The sequence below is a fragment of the Eublepharis macularius genome, chromosome 4, assembly GCF_028583425.1.
Source record: "Eublepharis macularius isolate TG4126 chromosome 4, MPM_Emac_v1.0, whole genome shotgun sequence".
NCBI lineage: Eukaryota > Metazoa > Chordata > Lepidosauria > Squamata > Eublepharidae > Eublepharis > Eublepharis macularius.
The window spans coordinates 155,890,741-155,916,369 of NC_072793.1; the positions used below are offsets into that span (position 1 = coordinate 155,890,741).

Here is a 25,629-nt window from a genome sequence, read left to right on the forward strand (position 1 = left end):
TTTTAGCCAATATTTTCAAAGGCTCTTTTAAGAGCCACACAAGACTCGTTAAAAGAACTGATAACATTCACAAATCATCTACGGAAAATCTCCACTCTCCGTTTCCGCCCACCGAAGGACCTTAAGGCGCCAGTTAAAAAGTCAAATTACATTGAGATTACTTAATATAATTTAATCATTTGTATAATTTAACCAAGAGTTAAACCAAACGAAGGAGTTGCTGTAGCATAGTGGTTAAACGTTTTGGCTGGTGATGCAGTGGTCTCCTGGCTCGATTCCCGTTCCTGCTATGAACTCTGGGTGAGCACCTCAGCCGCAGCTATATCAGGACAATATTTTGTTCACCGCTCTGAGTGGACACTAATTTGCCCAGAAGTGCAGTGTATAAGTGTGCTGCTATATTAACTGTTAGTTATGTAGGGCCATACTCTGAAAGTTTATGAAAACACTTCCCCCACGCACACGCACACACACATAGATACCTTTTTTTTGCTCAGATGTTTGGTTAGGTTTAATAGGAAGTGTTTCGTGCTGGTTATACAAGTGTTGGTAAATTTGTTAAGAACCTGTGGAATATTAGGAAAATTAACAAGAATAATGGAATGGGTAGATGTAATAGGGAACCGCACTCTATTTTATGAAGTTAAGGGGGAAATAGCACAACCTAATTTGCAAACATTCTCGATAGCCATGAGAATTTCCTCATTTTACACATCAGAATATACTTTTTTGAAATCACCCAAGGCTGCTGTGGAAATTTAACTTTTTGACAAATATTTTCTCCAATAACGGCGAATCTTCAGAAAATTTGGCCCTGTTCAACGATTCCGAGAGTATTTATTTTATTTACATAACGTTTAGTTACGTTATGAAGTGCTATTTTCCTCGCTTTGATCTTACCAACAAATTTTTAAAACATTGAAAGAGATATCTCTCTATGCTGATTGGCTAAGAGAAAAACGTTTGCTATAGGCACATTTACAGACAAAAAAAGAAAAAGACTGGAACGGACCTGGGGGAAAACTACTCTGTCGGCCGCTTTTGCACATTTCAAACAATTAGTGAAGTGAGAGTATCCAGTACGTTAGTATTACCAAGACGATGTTTTTAATATTAATAATTCTGATTCCTCAAACTAAATTTTTGTTCTATAAATAACGTTAAGATTTATATAATTCTGATTTATATTAAAGGGAACAGAATACTGATTCGTGTATTTTAAACAATCATTCATTTAAAATATATATCTAATCTAGTGCTTGCACTGTAATCAAAATGAAATATTTTTAAAAAAAAATCACAAAACCCTCTGTTTCAATTAACCACTTTGGCTAGATCATCCTTTTATCTTCCCGATGAGAGGCATTTATTCAGAAACGGCAATGCAGTATCTGTAAACACTGGGCAATAAACGCTTTTCTTTGCTGAAGAAAGTATCAGAATTGTTAAATAAACGAATGCCTTTTTATTTGTTTTATCTCTCTCTTATCAAGTATCAGCACAAAGTATATATGTATAAACAACTGATGATTGAGGGGATTCGTCAGAAAAAGTCAACTTTCAAAATCCAGCCCGTTTAAGAAAAATGACAGACTGCAGCGGCTTCCCCGACCCCCTTTTTTTAACATGGTGACGCCATAAGAGAATAATACTTTGAGTTTGTGCAGGTAGACAAAAGAAAGCGGTTAGTAAGCGTCCAACTTGTTTATTTTAAACATATTTAAGCATCATCTTAAACAGGACCGCAATATTTAATTGCATTGCGTGTAAGCCCAGCACCAGATGCTTGAGTATTCCTGCAGCCTAAGCCCCAACTCATTCAAGAACACGCGAAGCAGCTTTGGAAAGAGCTTTGGATTTCTGGTAGGTAACCGTGTTGGTCTACAGTAGAACGGCAGCATCTGAGTCCAGCTGCCAAGACAAAGAAGATTTCAAGGTATGGGCTTTCCAGAGTCAAAGCTCTTTGAAGAAGGGAAAATCTTGGTCTTTAAAGTGCCACTGGCCTCAAATCCTGCTACTCTTTATCTTGATTCTTATACAATAATAGCCAGACTGGATTTAACTGTTTTGGAGTATTGGTCAGCACAATATACTACTTCAGGCATCATGACGGCGCATAACATTGACTTGGGTAGATGGTGTGGGATGAAATATGGCTCTGCAGTCCTGCACTGGAGGATCCAGAATTTTGGCTTGGCTCTCGCTTTGCCCGCCTCTTGAGGCATCCAGATGCTCCATCAGCTTTCCACTCTACTGTTCTCTACAACAAGAACCAATCAGGAGACAGAATGATATTGCGGACCAGAAATCTGATTGGTCAGGAGCCATAAGGAATAGGGAATACAATTTTATTTTATCCAATAAGTGGAAAGGACTGCATTTTTGATAGTATTTGTTTTAATTTTACAATGTTACCCCAACAGATTTCTTTGTTCAATAAATCTAATTAAAATACCAGGTCTATTAACTGGTTTACTTTTAAGAAACAGTAACATAAATTAGTTTATCCTAACAGAACAGAAGACCAATGGCACCTTTAAGACTAACAACTTTTATCTTGAACAAGATTCGGGTCCAGAAATCGGGTAGAGACCAACTAGGTTTCCAGCCTGTGAGTTTTGGAAAATCAAAGCTCCTTTGGAAAGTTCACACTCCCGAAATGTAGTTGGTTTCTAAGGTGCTACTGGACCCAAATCTTGCTCAAATGAGTATGTAATTCATTGATATACTGGGGGATCATATCTTCTTTTGTGCCCTGAGTATTGATATAAATAATGGGTGGTATCTGATATTTCAGAATTTGGAAAAGGGTAGAACACACAAAGAGACAGGCATTTGTTTACAGTATAACAGAAAGGGGGAAAGTGGTGGAGTGGAGCTTATTTTATTTTAATGGTAGCTCTTGTCTTATAGGTAGGATTGGTTGCAGACTTAAAGTGAATCCATGCATCTTTTATTCCTTATATGCAATGTTGTAAGGGCAGGGAGGGGGGATTCGAATGACTTGTGCATGAGAGGCTGTTTCTCATTACTCCTTATTTAGTCATTATTAGCAACTGCGGTAAAAGCTTCAGTCCTCATTGCAGATCATATTGCACTTCAAAGTATGTGCACAGAATGTTGATGATGGTGAAGGTTCTGTGTGAGAATCCCGATTGTTTAGCATCACAAGAGAAAGCACTATGGCCAAGAGACCCCTCTAGCTGAGGAGCAAAAAATACAACAGTTAAACTACTGCAAATCCACAGTGTATAGATTTATTTAGAACATTTCTATATTGCCTCTCCAGGAAACCTGCTGGAGGCATCTGGATGCAGTGGCAGAGTCTTCCAAAACAAAGCAAAAATGTGCGCTAACTTCTAAAACAGGAACTCTTTCCCCCTCTTAACTTAGTAGTATCCTCTGCCCCCTCCCATAAGAAAAATACATATCTACAATCGATTGATGAGAGTTTAGAATCAGCATATTGGATAGATCTAACTGGGTTTATAATATCTCTCTTCAGAGCCAAAATTGATAGTATGCTGGGAGATCTGTGATGGAGCCTTCAGCTTAAAAAATAACAACTGAATGCAGACCAGGGAGGTGCTAGCTTGACTGGGGGATGCCATAGGGGCCTGGGGGTGTTTAATGCTTATCCTCATTCCACAACATTTCCCTGTTTTTTCCTTAAACTTCTGCTTTAGTGCCTTATCATTAGGAATGCCAGCAGTACGGAGAAGAAAAACCACCCCTTTAACAGAGCTTAATGTGTGGAACTGAGCAGTTGAAGCTTTTCCTAGCATGGAGGTAAACAGCACCCCATGAAGCCTCTATTGAAGGGACAGGACTTTTTTCCTCCCCTCCTGGCTGCTGACAACCCTACTTACCATGCTTTTAAAAAATTCCATCAAAGAGTACATTACAGGTGCTGTGAGTATTTAGATCAGGAGAACAATGTATCTCTGCACCACTTCCCCAATCAAATCAGCAGCCTCCCTCCTCCCATTGCATTTATTTGGAAACAAAAAAAAAGCAGTCCTGGATCTTCTGGCATAACATGTAGTTTGGACATGGGCCTGTCACCCTGGGATGGTCACTATCCGCTGTCCTTCCTCACAGAATTATTCCGAGTGCAGAGAGGGTTAATTCCTGCAGATGCCATCCTAACGTTGTTGGTGCATTTGTGGGATACAAAAACGAGAAACAAAATTGCTCCCCGCACGCACACACACACATAAGGAGCACCAGGGTTGCCAGCCACAGGATGGGAAATTCCTGGAGATTTGGAGGGGTGGAACCAGTAGAGGGTGGGATTAAGGAAAGGGAGGGACATCAGCAGGGTATAACACCATCCAGTCCACCCTCCAGAGCAGCCATTTTCTCCAGGGAACTCATCTCTGTTGGAGGTTGGCAACCCCACAGAGCACCCAATAATCTATCTAGAATATTTGTGTCTCTCCTTTCCTCCAAGAAGCTCAGGATAGAAAGGATGAATTTCCTGTCCTTCATTTTATCCTCACAACAATCCTATGAGGTGAGCTGCTAGAAGTGGGCTACATCAAGGTCACCCAGTGAGCTTAACAGCATGGTGGGTCTTACAACCTGGGACTCCCAGATTTTAATCCCACCTACATCACACAGTAGGTACTCAGGGTGTGTTTGTACAGACAGGTTCTAGTAACATTTTGTAGCAGTTCTGTTTTCCCCTACGTTTCACTAAAGCATACTCTCCCGATATCCCCCCTTCTTGGCCTACAGGCACTAGAGAAACAGCTACATATTCCCCTGGGATGAATCAAAGGCTACAGTTTGGACCTGAATTTGAAAAGGGTATTCTTCTCAGCAGCTTGCGCCCAGGCCAGGTGATTAGATGCAGCAAAGCCATTTGCCACCTGAACTGTTGTATTGCCCCTTGCAGACATCCCTGTGGAAACCAGAGTCAAGTAACGTCAAACTTGCACTGGTCAAGCGCAGACTCTGCAGAGGCAGGAACACAAACCGCTGTGGCACCAACCGCAAACAAGGTAAATGTCTAATGCACACTGCAAAAATTTAGCTGTTTAAATTGGAACAAGCCAGCAGATTACTTTCAAAGTAATCTTGCTGTCTTGAGTCTGCACTTGACCAGTGCAAGTTTGATGTTACTTGACTGTGGGTTGAGTACAATGAAAGGAAAATTGTAAAGAAAGAAAAGCTGAACGTGGAGCTGAGAGGACTTTGGGAGTGTGTGGCAGAGTATAAAGAGCATGATAAATCTTGAAGGGAGTATCAAGTTGAAAATCTTCCATGACTAGGAAACTAAGAGGAACAGTTTCCTTCACTCTCTTGGCCTGCTTCAATGGTATTGACTCATGAAAAATCATCGTTCCCACACTTTTATGTGTTTGAAACCTTTTGTATAGCTCTGTGCAGGAATTAAGACGTTGAACTGGCAACATCTACATGTGAATAGTATTGACTTACACTGTGTAATCTGCCTTGAATCTTGGGGAGAAAGTTAGACTAGAAATAACGTAAATAAATACACACACAAACACACACATACACAATCAGGGTTTTCAATCACAAGACAGTAAAATCATCCATTGCAGAATGACATGGACTTTCTAATCCTCTTTTATTGAATATTTTGATTGATCTGATTTTTTTTAAAAAGAAGTCTGTCTCTAAGATCCTGTTGCTTTGGTATTTGTTTCCCGTTACTTTCTCCTTGGCCTGTTAGCATTGGATGTAACCTGATGGTTGGGCCCTGGTGGGGGAAATGAAGCTTTTCTCCTGGGCTTACTCTCTCTTTTATCACTGGATGGAATTTTATTCCCAGAATATTTAGTTGTCTTCACATGGAGTGCTGTATGGCTGTAGGGACTTCCCAGCCCCTTTGCAGAGACTGCTTCACCATTCCCGGAACCTCTTGATCTTTTAGAAATGGCTTGGCTGATGATGGGACTTTTGGATTTCTTGGCTGTGTTTGCATTTGCAGCTGTGCTTCTGGGGCCTCTCTTTCTATAAGATGCAGACTTACCACTAGAATAGCACGGTCGTTTTGTAGAGGGCGCAGTTTCGGCAGCAGAAGTGTTGCGCCTTTTAGTGGTAAAAACAGCTTTCTTGGTGGGTTTCTGTAACGTCTTTGCAGAGCTGCTTTGGCTGAGGGGTTGTCTTGGTTGCTTTGCTCCTGGTTTCCATTTCCTGTTGAGACTCTGGACCTTTTTAGTTGCCTCCGCAGCCTTGAGGCCAGAGCTCTTTGCTTGCTGTGTCACTCCCTTCATCTTCTCAGAAGCACATTGGGAGTTCGTTCTCTCTGCTCCCGTCTTCTTGGTCCTTGCAGTCTTCTCAGATGCTTGGGCAGTGACCTCCTTTCCCTGGTGCTTCCTGATCACAAAAAATGAGCAACCAGCCTTGTGAGTCATCCTCAGCAGGGCGCCTTTGGATGCCAGAGACTTCAGCTGTCTCTTGATGCTGGGGCAATGTCTGGTCACGTCGTAGCCCTTGGTCCTGAGCGCTCTTTTCAGCTCAGTGAAACTGAGGCCTTTGGCTGATTTACTCAAGTTGATCGCTTGGATGAGGATCCTGGAGAGGCCTGGGAGGCTCTCAACGGAGTCACAAAGATTCCAGTTTTTCTCCTTCTCCTTTTGCATGGATCGTGTAGTCATGGTTGGCCTCTTTGTGACATCAGTCACTCTTCTTTTCTTTCCCTGAGAGGCCTTCCCTTCAGGAACGTTGTGTTTCCGTGAAGGCGTGGTACCCATTTGCACGGCTTCTCTTGAGGTTGCTGCCCTTGTCTTCTCCATTACTCGCCATGTGAACAAGCCTCAGCTGAGACTGATCCCTGTTATTGCTTCCTCAATCTATTCACAGATCTGAGAGTGATGACACAATCGACTTGATCTCACCAGCCAATCATCTTCTTCCTTTTTGTTCTTGAGAATTCTTCTTTCCTAACCTGCCCTTCCTACCCAAACTCTGTATTTTGCCTCTGGTTCCCTGACACATAGATATGTAGATAATGAGACTTTCCCTACTCTTTCTTTGTGGTGGTGTCATGAGTCATGGTAGAGCATCTGGTTTGCATGCAAACTGTCCCAGGTTCAAATCTCTGGCATTTCCAGTTAAATTGGATTAGTTAGTAGTACGTGGATGCAGGGCTTTTTTTCTGGGAAAAGAGGTGGTGGAACTCAGTGGGTTGCCCTCGGAGAAAATGGTCACATGGCTGGTGGCCCCACCCCCTGATCTCCAGACAGAGAGGAGTTGAGATTGCCCTCCATGCCGCTCAGCGGAGGGCAATCTCAACTCCCCTCTGTCTGGAGATCAGGGGGCGGGGCCACCAGCCATGTGACCATTTTCAAGAGGTTCCGGAACTCCGTTCCCCCGCGTTCCCCCTGAAAAAAAGCCCTGCGTGGATGTAAGAAACCTTTTCCTGGGACTCCAGAGAGAGCTGCTGTGAGTCAGAGTAGAAAATACTGTTCCTGATCAGCCAATGGCCTGATGTAGTAGAGGGCAGAGTTATATGTTCCTATCAGGAAAATATGAAAAACGTACTGAATTTTGATGTATCAGGTGTCTGTGTAAATTACAGGACCAATGAAAAAGTAATTGTGCTACTGGGAAAGTAATAACATTGCAAAATAATAGAGCCTCCTGCTAGGTAGAGTAATGCAGCCTGCAGAACCCTTTCCTGCATTGGTGGGAGAACAAAGGATCCTTCACCCATTCGCAGCGTACATGTTTCTTATTAACATTTAATCTCATGATTAGCCTGTAAGGGCAAGAGGTAGAATGAGTGGCAATTTTTGTAAGAACTTGAGATTTGGTCTCCAGGTTATTTCAAAGTCAGATGCAGGGAGTTTAAAGGACATTCTCACCCCGTTGCAGGACGTGTATGTAATCATAATGTTGTTTGTGATTCAGTGATGTGGGTGGGCCGCATGTGACTCAAAGGTAGTCAGCTGACTACAGAGCCTTCACACAGATAAGCACTGGGCATTGGCCAAGGAATAGGGCCCACCTGGATAAGGGGTATCTGAAGGGTGGCTCCCGATTCCTTGTGGTGCTGTGTGTTTTGCATGCAGAAGGTCCCAATTCAGTCCCTAGTATCTCCATTTAAAGCCTTAGCTCATAGGTTATATGCAAGACCCCTGCCTGAGAACCTGGGGAGCCACGGCATCTCATTAGGCAATACTGCTGGACTCAGCAGAAGGCACCTTCATCATGAGATATAATGATCTTGGGCCAGGGGACGAGTTCAGGTCACGGCTGCTGAAAAGAAGGCTGGGGTTCCGCATGAAGGAACTTGGCTATATAGATGCCTTGCTAGGACATAAAGCGTGCAAACCAACATCTATAGAGCAACTTTCATATTGAGTGGATACAGTTATGGCAGAACTAGGTTGCTGTACAAAAAAAGGAGTTTGAGGAAGCAGATTGGTACCGCCTGTCCGTTTTTCCAGTCCTTGCTAAAACCCTCTGCTGAGAGTCAGGAGAACCCTCTCAAATGAAACGCCATGTGGCAGGGACAGCTGCAGCAAGGAGGGGAAAGTACGATGGATAAACTGTTTGACTTCATATAAAGCGGCTTTATAGCTTCATCTATTAGCATGCCACCTTTCTTCCAAGGAATTCAGGGTGGGTTGTCTCTCTACTTCACGCTGGCTTCATCACAACCCTGTGAAATAGCTTAAGCTGAATGAAAGTGAGTCTGCAGCCCATTTTTGTTGTGGATCTGTACAGTTGTACCTTTCCTCTTATAACTGTGCAACAAAAAAGACTAAATCGTTTTTTAAAAAATGAAAACTGAAACTAGAAGATCATGGTAATAGATCGGCATAATATTTTCATGTTATAGTGAACTAGAAAATCCCAATATTATTTTAAAAGTCTCTTTGTGTGAGGCAGGGGACAGTAGCTACCAGTGATGAAAAAAGACAAATCGTGCAGATGTGAGTGGGACCTGCAAAAATACTCACTTAGCCATCAAAGTGCCTTTGGGCACCATGTGGGTGGGAATCTTTACAAAGCAGGCTTGGGAAAGATCATAGCAAAGCAGGGGAAAACAGATTCCCCTCCTCTAATCAACAACATGGGGATTATAATGGCCTACCTTACAGGGCTGTTGTAATGATTACAACATGAAATACTTTGACAATTCAAAAGTATTGTACAAATGGTAAATGCTCTTATTATCTTTGGCTTTCAAAGAATGCAGGGGTGTCTGGAAAGCAGCATAGAAGTTCTCCAGGGTTTAATTATATTTGACATATAATGCAGTAGCCACATTAGTCCAAATGTGCAATGGAGGCCTTTCTCCTCGATATCATCCCATAATACAAATAACTCATGTCATGCAAGTCAAAATATAAGTTTTATTTCTGAAGTAACATAAGGTATGTCAGGGGAGAGTAAGATACAAAGGCAATGTAATACAAGGATGATCAAAAAGCCATAAAATGGTCATTTCAGTTCAGAGTTCACAATTCCCCCCCCCCCCTATGTCAATGTGACTGTGTGCGTGCACACCCTCTGGAATAACATCATTTTTAAACAGGAATTTAAAAACCTTTCAGAGGTGAAATAGAAAATTTTAGTATCTTCAGTTATCCGTTTATCAAGAATTACAACTTCCCTCATCTCACGGACGCAATGTCGCTATCAGAAATATAACCACACAAACATACCTACATAGGACTTCAATTCCAAGTAACTGATGAATGTAGAGAATTAAGAACCCCAACAGCAATAAGGAGTTTTAAAGCGGTATTTTATGGAGACATGAAGTACAACTGAACAAGAAGATTTTGTTGCTTGGCAGCAAACTGGGATTTCAATCTAGGTTTCTTGCTAGTTTGCTAATCACTGTGTGTACTAATTGTGGGTTGTTGGTGATGTCTGAATTCTCCTGTGATTGCCTGGAGATAACAGTATAGAGAGGATGCAGGGAAGTGGGAGAGAGGTAAGAAGCACATAACTTGGAGTTTAATACACACAAACCAGAATTTGGGACGTGGAGGGCAGACTAACCATAGTTTGTTGTACAAGCCAGGTTTGTACCCAACTTGATCTGATGTATCTGATGTATCAATGCAGCTTTAGCAGCAATAATAGTGTTTTGTGTACATAAGGCTCTGGATCTTGTTCTTAGTATCTCCAGTGGCAAGAATAAAAAATACTTCTGCCTAAGACCTTGTGGAGTTAGAGCCTATCAGGGTGGACCTAATCAGGTTATCTGCCCTTTTGGTATGACACAATATAAGGCAGCTTCTTTCTTTTAGAAGTAAAAGAGGTATTTGCTTATTTTATCACTGCATGATTAGTAAACCATAATCACATAATGCTGCTTTTATACCGGGCAAGACCATTGGTCTACCAAGGGCATCATTCTCTATTCTGATTGGTGGTAACTCTCCAGAGCCTCAGATTGAGAAAGGCTTTTCATATCACCCTCTGCCTTAGCTAGAGACACTGAAAATGAACCTGGGATCTTCTGCATTCCAAGTGGATGCTCCTCCAATGGGCCACAGCCCCTCACCACCTGATGCAAGTCCCCCTTCTGCCTACACAGGGGTGTGAATGCTAAATCATGGTAGAATTTCCTCTTCTATAAAATTATTAGTACAGAAATTCTCCCTCCTTTATAGCCCATTGACCTAGGCTGGAGACAGGTAATAATTAAAAAGAGGCGAAGGTGCCATTTAAAAGCAGTGCACATGTTGTCCACACTTATTTCTTCTGTTCTGCTCGTTAAACAGGTTTTGCAGGTCTTTGAGCAAAATCCATCCCTAACCTGTTTATTAAAGAATGAATGAATGTATTAGCAATAATTCCTCACACCACCTTTAATTTTCTGAAAGGGAAAAAAACCCTCATTACTTGCAGTCTTACTCTGACTTCTGCAAAAAAGAAACAAACAAAAAGAAGAAATAGGTAAAGAGATATTTAGGAATTTGAAAGTTAAAAGAGAGAAAAAGAGTGCTGCAATAGTATTGTCCCCCAAGCCCCCATAAGAAACTATTAAGTTCTTTAAAATATGTAGCATGGAATTCTCAGGCAATTGTCCTCATCTGTAACTTCTGGCCTTATCATGATATACTTTTAGATCTTTTAAATGTTAAAATATGCTAGTTGGTCAGATTTTTTTTTTATCAACTGGCTTTAATTTGTTACTGTTTTTATAATTTTTGAACAAACTTCCCCATTGTTTTTATCTCATTACTTCTTAATGATTCTCAGTGTTCTGGTATGTTGTGAATTGCAATTTTTAAATTTTACTGTGAGATATTTCTGGAGATTTTTTTGAAAGGTAGGATAGAAATTAAAGAAAAACACTTTAAAAAATTATTTTGTTATCTTGAGGTGAACACCTCCTCCCAGATAAAAGAAAGGAAACACTTTCTTCCCTTTGAAAAAGGCTTTTTTCTTAATCACTTTCCTGTCTATGTAAAATGCCACTGAATCTGCGTCATAATCCAGAAAGATCCCAATGATCCCAGGGCGACTGGGAAGTGTATGAGAATCGTTTTCCAGCACCCGAAGCCACCAGAGACCCTCTTGCCAAACCCCGTCTTCGGGACGAAGTAAGAGATGTTTCTTCCTATCCACAGTCTCAAGGGCCACCCCCACTGCCCATTCCCTCTGGTTTCCATACTCCACCTCCCAGTAATGCTTCCCAGATGTAAAGCCTGGGAGGCCCAGCAGACACGGTGTGCTATTGAATCGTTCAGGAGTGTCCGGCACATTTTGGGAATTATTCCCTGATTCCACATAGGTCCTGTCTGCAGACACAACGAGCCATGGATATGCTGTGGCAGGATCAAAAGTCACTTTGGCTGCAGGGATGAAAAAGGGAAAGTATCACAGCATTAGAAGCAGAATCAAATTCTCCACCTGATCAGCCAAGTGCTGCTCACCCTACTGGAGAATTTATTAAGGCAATATCAAACTGCCCTGACTTGGATGGTCCAGACTAGCCCAATCTCATCTGAACTGGGAAGCCTAAACAAGATTGGCCCTAGTTAGTACTTGGATGGGAGACTAGCAAGGAAGTTCAGGGTCTCTATGCAGAGGCAGGCAATGGCAAACCACTTCTGAATGTGTCTTCCCTTGAAAAACCCTCTGGGGTTGCCATAATTTGGCTGTGATGATGACACATGGGTCACTGGGTGTGTGTGGGGGAGGTATTTTTGAATGTTCTGCATTGTACAGGGGGTTAGACTAGATGACCCTGGAGGTACCTTCCAACTCTGATTCTATGACACTTCACACACAGTATTGGCTCCAACTTGCATGCTTTTATAGGGCTGCACTTCCTCTCTTGTCAGTAAGACACCAGTGCCTTTAACAGCAGTTGGCAAGACACAAACAAAAACCCACAGGTAAAGCTTTTCTCAAACTTCTCAACATACAGGAACAGAGGACCGTTTTCCCTGCTGAACAACTTGCAGCCCAATAAAGGCCTCCTCTCTCTCACATGCACCTGCCTTTTCTCCCTCACTGCCCCTTATGGCTGGAGCTGCCCCCCTAGAACACCTCTGTGTTCACTTCATGGGCTGGGGCCCTGGCTCAACAGTAGAGCATCTGCTTTGCATGCAGAAAGTCCCAGCTTCAGTCTCCAGTAAACGGATCAGGGAGTGGGTATTGTGAAAGACTGAAATGTCACTATGGTCCTCAATAGACAAAGGAAGCTTCATGAATCCGTCCCTCTTCAAAAGCCTGCATGCAAAGCGCATGCTTTACCAATGAGCCACAGCCCTGTAGAGTAGCAAGATCTCTTCTTTTGCAATCCAGTGTCACAACTTACTTTTGTAGTTTTCCTTTGGCAATGTAACTGTGGACACTGGGACTTTTTCGCTGCCTTCACACTCAGCAAGAAGACATAGCAATAGACACAGGAGGAAGAAGGGTCCTGATGACGGGTAAAGAAGAGCAAGCAATGAAAACCTCATATGTGAAGATAGATCAAGATGGGTAGCCATGTTAGTCTGTAGCAGTAGAAAAGAGCAAGATTCCAGTAGCACCTATAAGACTAACCATGGCTTTTTTCTGGGAAAAGAGGTGGTGGAACTCAGTGGGTTGCCCTTGGAAAAAATGGTCACATTGCTGGTGCCCCCCCCTCCGATCTTCAGACAGAGGTGAGTTTAGATCGCCCTCCACGCCGCAGGCCACCGGTCATGTGACCATTTTAAAGAGATTCTGGAGCTCCGTTCCACTGCGTTCCAGCTGAAAAAAAGCCCTGTTTGTGGTAGGGTATGAGCTTTCATGAGCCACAGATCACTTCTTCAGTGTGTCACATGAAAGCTCATACCCTACCACAAATTTTGTTTGTCTTATAGGCGCTACTGGACTCTTGATTTTTTCTACTCGTATGCGAAGGTAAGGTAGTTCCAGCAATATTTATTTATTTAGAGAGTTAATATACTTCCCTCTTCAGAGAACTGCCTGAGACAGCTCACAAAGTGAAATGATACAATAAAATAATTTTTAAAACAGCAACGTAACAAATTATGAATAACAAAACAAGCCAGGGGCCTAAAAACAGCACAAAACACAATTTAGTAAAATGCTATCCATAAAATAGTCTTCAGGCTAGAAACTGACCATACTAACAGCTAAAAAAGAAGGAACCCTCTCAGGTAAAAACAAAGGCTTTGGCCTGGTCCTGAAAGAACATAAAACAAAGTTACCCTACAAGGTGCTTTGAAATAAACCTCATGCAGGGCTTTTTTTCAGCTGGACCGCAGTGGAACAGAGTTCCAGAACCTCTTGAAAATGGTCACATGGGCTGGTGGCCCCACCCCCTGATCTCCAGACAGAGGGCAATCTCAACTCCCCTCTGTCTGGAGATCAGGGGGCGGGGCCACCAGCCCATGTGACCATTTTCTCCGAGGGCAACCCACTGAGTTCCCCCACCTCTTTTCCCAGCAAAAAATCCACATACACATGAGGTCAGTCATGTGTATGTGGAAATGGCAGGCTGAGCACGACATGGCTTCTGTTACTCAGTGTATGCATTGACAAGGATGTGTCCTAAAGACAAGTTGCATCCACTGCCTGCAAAGAGAATGAGCCTCCAGAGGCCCTGGGAAAGAATTTGAAATCTGAATAGCACAACTCTATGAACTCCACAAATAGCAGTGTCTTCTTATTGTTACCTTTGGAGTTCCACAGGCCACAATTTGTTTGTGGGAAGTCCATAGAACGAGCCATGATGATACTCAGAAATTCTTCCTGGGTGACAAAGAGGCAAAAATATTTATTTATATTTTTATGTATATATGTATATGTCATTTATAGTCTCTTTTTCTCACTGGGACTCAAGGTGAATTACATAGTGTGAGTTTAGTACAGTCGATGGCTGATTCTGCACATGCTGGATAATGCACTTTCAATACACTTTATCAATCGTTTGAGGTGGATTTTTTGTTCCGCACACAAAAAAATCAGTTCCAAATGATCTATAAAGAAGATTGGAAGTGCATTATCCAATGTGTGCGGAATCAGCCAACATCAATGACATTTCAATAAACAATGCCATAGAGTAAAAAAATGAAATGAATATCTATTTGTTATGTTGCTGATCTGACACCTAACATCATGCAAAATCATTATGGGTTGAGTACAATGTTCCATTTTTAAGCTTGGGGTTAAAATAATAAACAGTCTAGCAGAGGAGGGCCAGTTCTTCAGTGATTCTGCCTCAGGGATATTCAAATCATGTACTCTGCACCTGAGTACATGTATTCTGTGCCCAAGTACATTTTCCCATCATCTGCTTCCACAATATTTACATATTCATGAACAGAACTTGTATTACATGGCAATACAAATTGACAGAGATCAAAAGCAGAGCTGAAATGAGTTTGGGGAAGAGAAAAATCAGCATAGAATTCTACTAATTTGGATGTGATTTCAACATTTTAAATTATATACCATTAATGCAAACTAGGCTTTTTTGTAGCCTGTAGAGAGAGAAAAAAGCCCTGTCCCTCTAACACAGGCTTCGTGGGCTGTTATTTACCTCCACCCAGGGCTTTTTTTCTGGGAAAAGAGGTGGTGGAACTCAGTGGGTTGCCCTCAGATAAAATGGTTACATGGCTGGTGGCCCCACCCCCTGATCTCCAGACAGACGGCAATCTAAACTCCCCTCTGTCTGGAGATCAGGGGGCAGGGCCACCAGCTATGTGACCATTTTCAAGAGGTTCTGGAACTCCATTCCCCCGGCGTTCCTCCTGAAAAAAAGCCCTGCCTCCACCCCATGAAAAAGCTTCATTACCCCACATTATACATCAATTAAAGGGGCAGGACAGTTTGTCTCCAGGCTGTTAGCAACCCTAATACAAATTGGTCCCTCTTCCACTGCCAGGAAGGGCGGACGATGCATTCCTATTTATGGATACAGTTTGATCTGGGTCATTTCACATGAAAAAAAGTAGTTGAAAAAGTTACATGAATTGAATTGGACCAGTTGAAAATATTATCATCTTAAAAGGAAGGGGGTAATCTGTCTTCATACAGGCATGGCCATCTGCAGAAGACTGAAAGAGGTTTCAGATCGGCCCCTGCGTTCTTCCTGTATTCCCAGCAGTGATTCCTTCAAGTAAATTGCACTCGGGATGGGAATGTGGGAAGTGTACTTGGACCTCTGTGCTTGACGGTGCGGCATGGTGCAGCTGTATGCATGCTGAGGTCAGAGGAACAGCGCTTTTTGGAGAGGCAGTGTATACAGTGGTTAGAGCATTCAGCTTGGAGTGCAGAGACCCCCGTTCTAATCCCACTTCTGCCATGGACTTTGCTAAGTGAGTTGGACCATGAGCTGTCTCACAGATGAACCTGCCTCACTGGGTTACAGTGAAGATAAAATGGAGGAGGAAAGAACCACAGAGGCTAAGCGGAGCTCTTCGAAGGAAACGTGGGACAAAAGCATAATAGATACAGCAACCTTTACACACAAGTGGCTGTGCTCATGCAGGTGCCAACACACCTATCCTGTCCCCTCAATAGAAGCTTAAAAGGATGTTATTTACCTGGTGATGTTATTTACCTTCATGCCATGAAAAGCTTCACCTCCCCATTTCCAGGCTTTAAGCCTCTATTCAAGAGACAGGACATTATTTTCTAGACCGGGTGGCAACTCCAGCTGGATGGCACCTTAAGGTTTGTTTTGTTTTGTTACAAAGTGTCCCTTAAAATTGAATTTCAAATGTTCTAATGTTCACATTTTGCAGAAGTTCAGCAATGGGAAGCCTTTTTAAGCCACGCCGAGCTTTGAAAAATGAAACAGATGTTTCCCTTTCCGGACTTGAGTTCAGCAAAGGATGCTCAGCCCATGTTGTTGCGATGGGTTTTCCTAGATGAAAAGCTAACCATGTATTTGGACCCTGATCACAAGCCGTGTATGTTGGTGGGAGAGAATCCTGATCCAGCCTGAGGCTGTGATGCTGGACTCATGTTAACTCTGCCTCCATACCTTTTTCTTAATTGGAAAATCTGATTCACATCCATCTTTAGCTCCAGCGGGAGGGGGGGGGAGCCACGACATGAAAGCAGCAAGAATGGGGGTAATTCTATGTGGGGGTGGGGGTGGAATAGTTACTCCTTCCCAGGGCTTTTTTTCAAGGGGAAAAAGGGGGAACGAGTTCCGGAACCTCTTGAAAATGGTCACATGGCTCGTGGCCCCGCCCCCTGATCTCCAGACGGAGGGGATTTGAGATTGCCCTCCACGCCACTGCGGTGCGGAGGGCAATCTCAACTCCCCTCTGATTGGAGATCAGGGGGTGGGGCCACCAGCCATGTGACCATTTTCTCTGAGGGCAACCCAATGAGTTCCACCACCTCTTTCCCCAGAAAAAAAGCCCTACTCCTTCCCCTTTTCTAGCACCATTGCTCGGATCTGGGTTGGGACTACCTCACCCTGCTTATCAGGTCCAAAATCTGACGTTCCAGTAGGGGATCTCTAGTGCCTTGTGTGGTTTGACCCCAAGTGACCCGCAGCACTTTTGAAACCATCCTAATCATGAAGCCTTACCTTGTATTCCTGTGCAGACACCACCTAAAGAGCTCTGAGATGCTGGGACTTCTCTGGGGTAGTGAGTTCCAATCTACATCCCTGAAAGCTCTTAAATACTCCTTGTGACAAGGAAGTTAATCTGCACTCCCCTTTTCCCCAGGTTGCAAACTGAACTGCCCAACCTGTTCTATAGCATTCTCCAAGGGCTGTTTTGGATTGTGTTTTCCTTCTCCTTGGCAGGTGATTTGCCATTGTTCTTTGAAGTCTTGAATGATGCATTCTGGACGATAAAGTTTCTGAAGAAGCTGTACCCATAGAGCCAGTGATGAGGACAGCGTTTCTCTATCTATTATGGAGGTGGGAGGAACAGTCTGAATGCTGCCTAAAGCTCATAGAGAACAAGATCAAAAGAAGAGCCTTGCTGGATCAGACCAATGGTCCATCTAGTCCAGCATCCTGTCTCTCACAGTGGCCAGCCTGTTACTATAGAGGGCCAACAACAGGGTAGGGTTGCCAGCCTCTAGGTGGTGACTGGAGATCTGATCTTCAGGCTACAAAGATCAGTCCCCCTGGAGAAAAGGCTGCTTTGGACGGTGGGCTCTATGGCATTACATTCAAGCTGAGATCTATCCCCTTCCCTGCTAAAACTGCTAAAAGAACGCCTAACCTGGTTGCCCAGTTCAGTGGGCAAAGAATGTTCTCAGTGCTGCTGCTCACGCCACCCCCAAAGGCATCTCCAGGTTGTTGCACAATGCTACTGAAAGGGGGGAGGGGACTTGAGCACCAGATCTTGTACTACAGCTCTAGTATGTTTCACAGAGCTGTTCTTCACAGGCACAAAACTCGTGTGGAGGACTGACTAGAGAGTATTCAGAGGCACTCTCTTGTCTACCATCATATTTCTCATAGTCCACCACAGAGCCTTGGCATTACAAACAGGCTTCGGGGGCTGAATTATTAGAAATATGTGCCGTATCTGGTCCAGTAGTTGTTCCTGTATCTATTACCCAGGAACACCTCAGCCTGTCCCAGAGATATTTGTCCTCTTGTTCAGTTTTCCAAATGCCAAACACGTACTCCTCCTTAGTTTCCAAGCTACGTACCATCGTCTCTTGCAATACAATGGAATGTTTTCATGCATTTCCAAGAAATAGAAAAAGGAGGAGCAGAGTGACTTCACTCAACGGTTGCCAGCCTCCAGTGATGACCTGCATGCATTTTTTATTTATTAGTTTATACACTGCTTTTCTTCTCAATGGGGACTCAAAGTAACATAACATTATTCTCCAGTTCTCTGCCTTATCTTCACAACACCAGCCCTGTAAAGTAGATTAGGCTGAGGGAAATAACTGACCCAAGATCACACAGGGAATTTCCATGGAGGAGTGGGAATTCAAACAAAGGTTTCCCAGATTCTCATCTGACTCTCACAGCCATCATGGATTATCAGTGCAATCCTATGCAAGGCTGCTCCTCTCTAAGCCTATTGAAAACAATGGGCTTAAACTGGAGAAACTGCATAGGATTGTATTGTATGAGACTCAAACCTTCTCGGGCCGCTTCAAAGGAAGATCAGACAAATTCATTAAAGACAGATCTGTTCATAGTTGCTGCGGGCAAAAAACAGAGGATGACCTGCTTCTTTACACCCTGCTTCAGGGGTTCTCACATGCAGGTTGCTCACTGATGGAGGCCGAATTAGATGGATGTTTTGATCCAATCCAGAATAGCTCTTGCTTCTTGCATTTGTAAAGAGGGGAGAGATGCAAAACAAACTAAAAATCTGGAAAACGTACATGAAGCTGCCTTATACCTAGTCAAGCCATCGGTCCATTTAGGTCAGCGTTGCCTACTCTGACTGGCGGCAGCTCTCCAGGGTCTCAGGCAGAGGCCCTTCATATTACCTATTACCCGATTCTTTTAACTAGAGATGCCAGAGATTGAACATGGGGCTTTTCGTATGCAAAGCAGATACTCTGTCCTGAGTCACAGCCTCTCCCCAGCTTCCTTTAACTGACACCTTCTGTTGTGAGAAAATTCCTTTCCCCACAAGCATTCAAACTCTCCTATATAATGGTGCACCCACTGAAACTGCTGGCAGGGATAAGGTCCAGGAGTCTCACAAGTACCTACAACACATTGCCTATGTCATAACTTTTTAAAAAGCAACTCTGAGAATAATATTCAGTCATTCACAAGTGGCAGTTGTTACCAAGGAATCCCAGAATTTAGGGGACCTAAAATTCCATAAATAAGTTAGAAAGGAATTAAAATGCTCAGTTAAAGAATTAGTGGTTAAGAGCACGGGACTCTAATCTGGAGAGCCGGGTTTGATTCCCCACTCCTCCACAAAGCCAGCTGGGTGACCTTGGACAAGTCACAGTTCTCTTGAGCTCTCTTAGCCCCACCCACCTCACAGGGTGATTGTTGTGGGGTAATAATAACACTTTGTAAACCGCTCTGAGTGGGCATTAAGTTGTCCTGAAGGGCGGTATATAAATCAAATGTTATTATTATGTTATTAAAATGTTCAGAAGTGACAGCTGAGAAAATTTCCAGAAAATGCCTTGAGGCTCAGAAGGTCGACTAACATGAAGTTAAATTACCAGTGTTCAGTAGTTCATTCTTAGTGGCCCTACTGTCTGGGAGCAAGAGAGAAACTTAGTAATCTTCTGTCCAAGGTGTTTCTACATGAATTATCTGGGGAGGGGAGATAGGAGACCCTCATCCTCCTGCGCCACAGTCCCCAGCAGGGTCAGGTCTCCATGGCATTTTGAAAAGTTTTCTTTTTAAAAGAACCTTCTAAAATGACACCACCTCCCCATGGTGGTATCTGGGACACAGTATAATCTAGTCCAGGGCTTTTTTTCTGGGAAAAGAGGTGGTGGAACTCAGCGGTGGAACTCAGGACCGCACAATGACATTACTTTGGGTCAGCTGGAACAAGGGGGGAGTTTTTTAAAGTTTAAATTGCCCTTGGTGAAAATGGTCACATGGCCGGTGGCTCCGCCCCCTGATCTCCAGACAGAGGGGAGTTTAGATTGCCCTCCGCGCCATGGCACGGAGAGCAATCTAAACTCCCCTCTGTCTGGAAATCAGAGGCGGGGCCACCGGTCATGTGACCATTTTCAAGAGGTGCCGGAACTCCGTTCCACCGCATTGCTGCTGAAAAAAAACCCTGATCTAGTCTGACCCAAGCAGTGCAATCCTAAACACTCTATCCTGGGAGTAAGCCCTGCTGAATACTTAAATGTGGACTGAAACAGGACTGGTAGATGATCTTCCAGGCTTTGATTTTATAGAAAGAGTATTTTGAATCCAAGAAGCCAGTGCTAATCTAAACCATGAAAGCTCAAAGAAAGTTCTAAAGAGAAGAGAATCTTCAAAAAGTGTTTTATTCAGAAAAACCAAAGCAAAACACATGTGATTGCCTTCTTTGGAGTTTTCAAAGCAGAGGCGAGATGGCCATCTGTCAGCAATTCTGATTTAGTATGAACTTAGGCAGATCATGAGAGGGAGGGCAGGAAGAGATGAGCTGGTGCTAGGCTCTTTTGGTCCTGTCTTGTATGCCCAGAGTAATACCAATTGCCACTTTGGGGTCATGGAGGAATTTTCCTCCGTCAGATTGGCCAGGGATCCTGGAGGTTTTTTTGTTTTCCTATGGGCATACAGCAGCAGTCACTGGGGGAGTGGGGTGGAGGTAGCTGTGAATTTCTTGAATTATGCAGGGGATTGGACAATATGACCCTTGGGATCCCTTCCAGCTCTATGTTTCTAAAGAGGGAACTTTTGGAAACAGGCGTAGAACATGGTAAAAACTTTGTTGATATCCTGTTGGAACATATTAATGCTAAGTAAAAAAAATTAGCTATGCAGATAAGCGGTCCAAAGAAATGGGAGTGGGGAATTGGGGTTACTGAATCTGCATTGGGCTATTCTTGGAGGTTTGGGAGCAGAGCTTGGAGGGGGCAGAGTTTGGAGAGGGTTGAGAGCTCAGCCGGAACGTGATGCCATAGAGTCCACCCTTCAAAGCAGCCATTTTCTCCAGGGGAACAGATCTGGGTAGTCTAGAGATGGGTTGTTAATTTCAGGAGAACTGCAGACCCAACCTAGAGGTTGGCAACTGCAGAGTGAATAGCAACTATGGCGGGGTGAGGCAAGGAAAATGGGGAGGGGGGGACTGTTGTATAGATGCTCTGTTATTGTCAATGTGAATGCCTCTGCAATTGCAGTGGCAACAAAAGCTACTTGGAGAAATGTTGCTCCTTGAAAGCCAGTCTGGATAAGCTACCAAAAGTGCTCTTTGCATTTATTCCCTAGGCATTCCTGTCTGGGCAATTTACAGGTCCTGCTCACGAAATGACTATTGTTATACAAACAATTAAATATCCCTACGCACAATTAGCCACATTTAATTGTGTATTTATGTTAGGTGCAGCTCTTTGTTTGTGTGATCATCTCACAAATGACACTGCTGCGGCTATAGTGACGTGCAAAAAACATCACAAAAGACACTCTTCAATTCATAGCATATAACATCCTTTTCCCTGCAACCAGTTTAACAACAAACAGGCCTTTAGGGTTTGCCACGTATCACACTCTCCCCCCCCCCAATTTCCCCCTTCCTCTTTTTACCCTGCAATGTGGGGCCCTTGCCCTCAAATGTTTCTTAGCTACTGGGAAACGTGAGGATGGGTGTGAGACCTTCATTGTGTTCCAGCTCTCTGCCCCAAAGCTCACAACCACGGAACGGCTTGGAAGGAAGGAGAGCAAACTTTGATCCAAGCGCATCGCTGAAAATGAAAGGCCAAACTACACATTAAGTTCTGCGATAGGATCTCCCAGTCCCCATGGGGGGATGTAGGTCAGGGCTGTGGTGCTGACAAAAGCCAGTTTCTTTTCTCCTACTGTACTCCTTCCAAATAAATAATGCCCCCCCCCTCAAGGCCACTTCTTGCCCCATCAGAGACTTTTCAGTTGCGCAAGGCTGCTGAGAACAACGACAGTCCCCCAAACAAAGGCTCTCCTTGGGTCCCTCTCATACTATACAACCTAAACCAGGCAGAAAAAACCCAAATTGTTTCTGGTTTGTGGTGTTGTTACTCTGGACTCCAAGCAGTTCAAGATTCTAGAGGGATCAAGAACAGCTGCACATAATACTCACTGGATTTACACAATCAAACCCGTTAATTTAAACATGATAGCATGCTATTTGAGCAACAGTCAGTAATCAAATAAGGCACATGAAGAACACATTATGTTATCTCACCCACAGGCGTCGATGGTTCCAACTGAAAGGGCCAAGGTGACCAGCTGTTTGCTTCAGTGGTAGTTGGGCTGGGTCTTCTCAGGAGTGAGGAGACACCTGCAGTAGCGCTTAGTTTTTCTCTCCTAACCTGGACTCTTCTGAGTTTTCTTCGGTCAGATGGTCCAAATTTAAAGAAAAACGTGTCTATTGCTTTCAATGAGTGGGTCAAAAGGTCAATTGCACCATCTTCCTGCAACCGGCCCTTCCTCGTGTGTTCTGGCCCTTTTCGTTTAAGGCAAGCTTACTTTCTTTCACGTGTACATGTGAAGAAAAGCCCCTAAGTAAGGTTTAGCAATTCCTAATGGCTCCTGTCCCAGCTTTTTCCTGACTATCTTTATGTGGTGCTTTAAGCAGCAGATGATGTTTTGAGTGTTACTTTGCATTAGCTGTTCAAGTAGCAAGAGAATGTCATGGGTGCTTTGGTAGTTTGACCACAAGTTTCTTAACTTCTCTTGCTTCCTGATACTTACCAAAGAGCCATCCAGTAACCGGCTGTGTCTAGTTAAACAACATGTTGGCAATTTTTCTATTCATAAGTAGGCTTGTTTTTACAGTTGAAAAGCTTTCCATCTAAACTGTAATTTTTGAGTCTTTAATACCCTGGTGGAGGAGGAAAGTGCCATCAAGTCATAGCGTATTTATGGCGCCCCCCTGCTGTGGTTTTCAAAGCAAGTGACTAAGAGGTGGTTTGCCATTGTCTGCCTCTGTGACCCTGGTCTTCTTTGGAGGTCTCCCAATTACTAATCAAGGCTGAATTCCCTAGCCAAGGTCTAATTATTCTGGGGCAGATTTCCTTTGACCCCTAAATTCTGTAGTTCCTAGGTAGTGTGTGTGTGTGTGTTTGTGTATTATGTGCATCAAGTCAGTTCTGACTTCTGGAGACCCTATGAAATGATGGCCTCCAAAACATCAATAGTGTCTTGTATTTTGTATATCATTCTTTATATTTATATCCTATCCTTCCTTCAGACAGTATACATGCCCCCATGTTATCTTCATATCAACCTGGTAAAATAGGTTAGACTATATTAAGTTAGCGATTGGCCCAAAGTGCATTTGCCAACTTCAATTGCAGCAGCAACATCTAATGGCTATCCCACCCCTCTCAAGGATTTAACCAGCTGCTTCATGCTCCCTGGCTTTTTCTCTGGTGGCTTTAGTCCTCTAGAAGAGTTCGCCAGAAGACTTCTATTATGCTGCTATTCTGGAGGGGTTGCAAGACCAACCTCTTTAAGAGGGCTTTTATGCATGTATGTACAGTCAAGTCACAACTGACTTATGGCGGTCCCAGCAATGGCCTTTCAAGGCAAGTGAGAAGCAGAGATGGTTTGTCATTGCCTTCATCTGTACAGTCTTCCTTGGTGGTCTTTCATCCAAGGACCGAACCTGTTTAGCTTGTGAAATCTGACAAGATTGGCTTATACCATCCACCTTCCCTCCCACGAGGGCTTTTGAAGTCTCCTAATGTTGGAGAATTTCTTGGACTCATTCATTGTGGCTTTTTAAAAGTGCATGAGGGCACTACTGGTTATTAGATTTCTGGGCTGGTGCTGAGGATAATCCAGTGTTGCTGTTTTATTGTTGTATTTTATGGATGATTTGACTGGAGTTTTTTGTTACCTGCCTTGAATCTCAGATGACTGGGATAAAGAGAGGTCTGTTTTTTAAAAGCTAAATAAATAATAAAATTGGCACTGCCTCTACTCAGTAAGGGGGGTGTTGAATTTATACACCAATGGCCTCTTGCCTGGCTCCCAAGTATTGTTGCCAACCTCTGAGTGGGACTGGAGTTCTCCTGATCTCTACAGTACAGAGATCAGTTCCCCTGAAGAAAATGGTGCCTTTGGAAACAGGACTGTATGGCACCACAGCCCTATTGAGCCCCCTCCCCTTCCCAGATTCCAACCTCCCCAGACACTGTCCCCCAAATCACCAAGAATTTCCAGAGCTGGCAATGGCAACCCTACATTCAAGGGACCAGCCCCCCCCCCCCCGGAATTCTCTTTCCTCCTTTCAAACAATTCTGTGTCTCCTTATTCTACGTATCCCTTTTCCTTTGTAGGCTGAAAGCAGCTGCTGTGTGTGTGTTTGAGGGGGGGGGGAGTATTTCCAATCTGGAAAAGATGCAAGGAGGAATAATGAACCCCCAGTTCCCCCAGTGTCATGACTTGAATCCCTATCAAGTCCCTCTGTTTGCCCCCCACCCCACTCCAGACTGCTTTGTAGAGCCAAAAGATACATCTTTGGTTCTAAGTTCTAACTATGTAACTCCTGTGTCCTGTGGAGTTTGGCTCTAATAGAATTCAAAGTAGTTTTTTGAGCCATTTAGGTTGTGGTCACACTAACAAAAAAGACTGTATACTCTAGATGCCCTGACCTGAATGACTCAGGCTAGTCAGATCTCAGAAGCTAAGCAGGGTTGACCCTAGTTAGTACTTGGATGGGAGACCACCAAGGAAGTCCACGGTAGCTATGCAGAGGCAAGCAATGGCAAACCACCTCTGTTCTCCTGCCTTGAAAGCCCTACAGGGTTGCCATAATTCAGTTGCGACTTGATGGGACTTTCCACCACCATGCTCCACATACTTAATAGGATGTGAAAAATAGACTTCCCTTCTAATAATAAGCAGAGCTCTACTTATCTAGTGTGGAGTGCTAGGCTTGGACTGTGGAAATCTGAGCTCAAATCCCTGTTCATCCATGTTGTTCACTGAGAACCAAATGATCTTAATCTACCTCATATAATTGTTGTGAGTTTAAAACAGTAGATCACATGTATCATAGGAACATCAAATATAGCAAATGAAAAACAGTCAAACTCATTACCATAAACTATTTCACACTGAAGAGAAATCGCGTACTTCCTTCAAGATTCCTAGAAAAGCTCCTTGTAAGGATTTGGTAACATGCAGATATATGGAGCAATTGCTTGGCTGAGCAATAAGCTGTTCCTTGAGTACATTCTCCCACACCCTTCCTTCATGGAGCGATGTACACATTTCCCCCCCCTCTTCCGTTTTAAACTCACAACAACACAATGAGGTTGGCTATGCAAGAGAGAGATTCATGGCAGAATGGTGACCCACCCTGGGTCTCCCAGTTTCTAGTCTGACATTCTAACCCTCCCCATTTATTCAATAGTTTACGCTGTGAATGTTTGGGGAAGAGGCTGGCTGGCTGCTGTTGATTAGCTTGAATGACGTTGACTTGAAACTTGGCCTCCTTCCAATTCGAGCAGCCCATCTGTTGACCATTGATAATGCTCACAGGGATGGCGAATGTTAGAAGAATAGCTTAACATCGGACAAGGGGATGTGCGCTCCTGAACAAGTTTTTCTTCTCTTTG

General features: G+C 43.5%; 1 protein-coding gene across 1 annotated transcript; it reads right to left on the minus strand.

Moving 5' to 3' along the window:
- Positions 1-10,850: 10,850 nt before the first annotated feature.
- Positions 10,851-17,049, minus strand: LOC129327703 (ohanin-like). Its single transcript, XM_054976457.1, is given in 5 exon segments — positions 10,851-10,862; positions 11,299-11,798; positions 12,770-12,874; positions 14,121-14,196; positions 16,994-17,049. Coding segments are annotated over 4 exon segments (672 nt in total). The 5' UTR covers positions 14,176-14,196; positions 16,994-17,049.
- Positions 17,050-25,629: the final 8,580 nt, after the last annotated feature.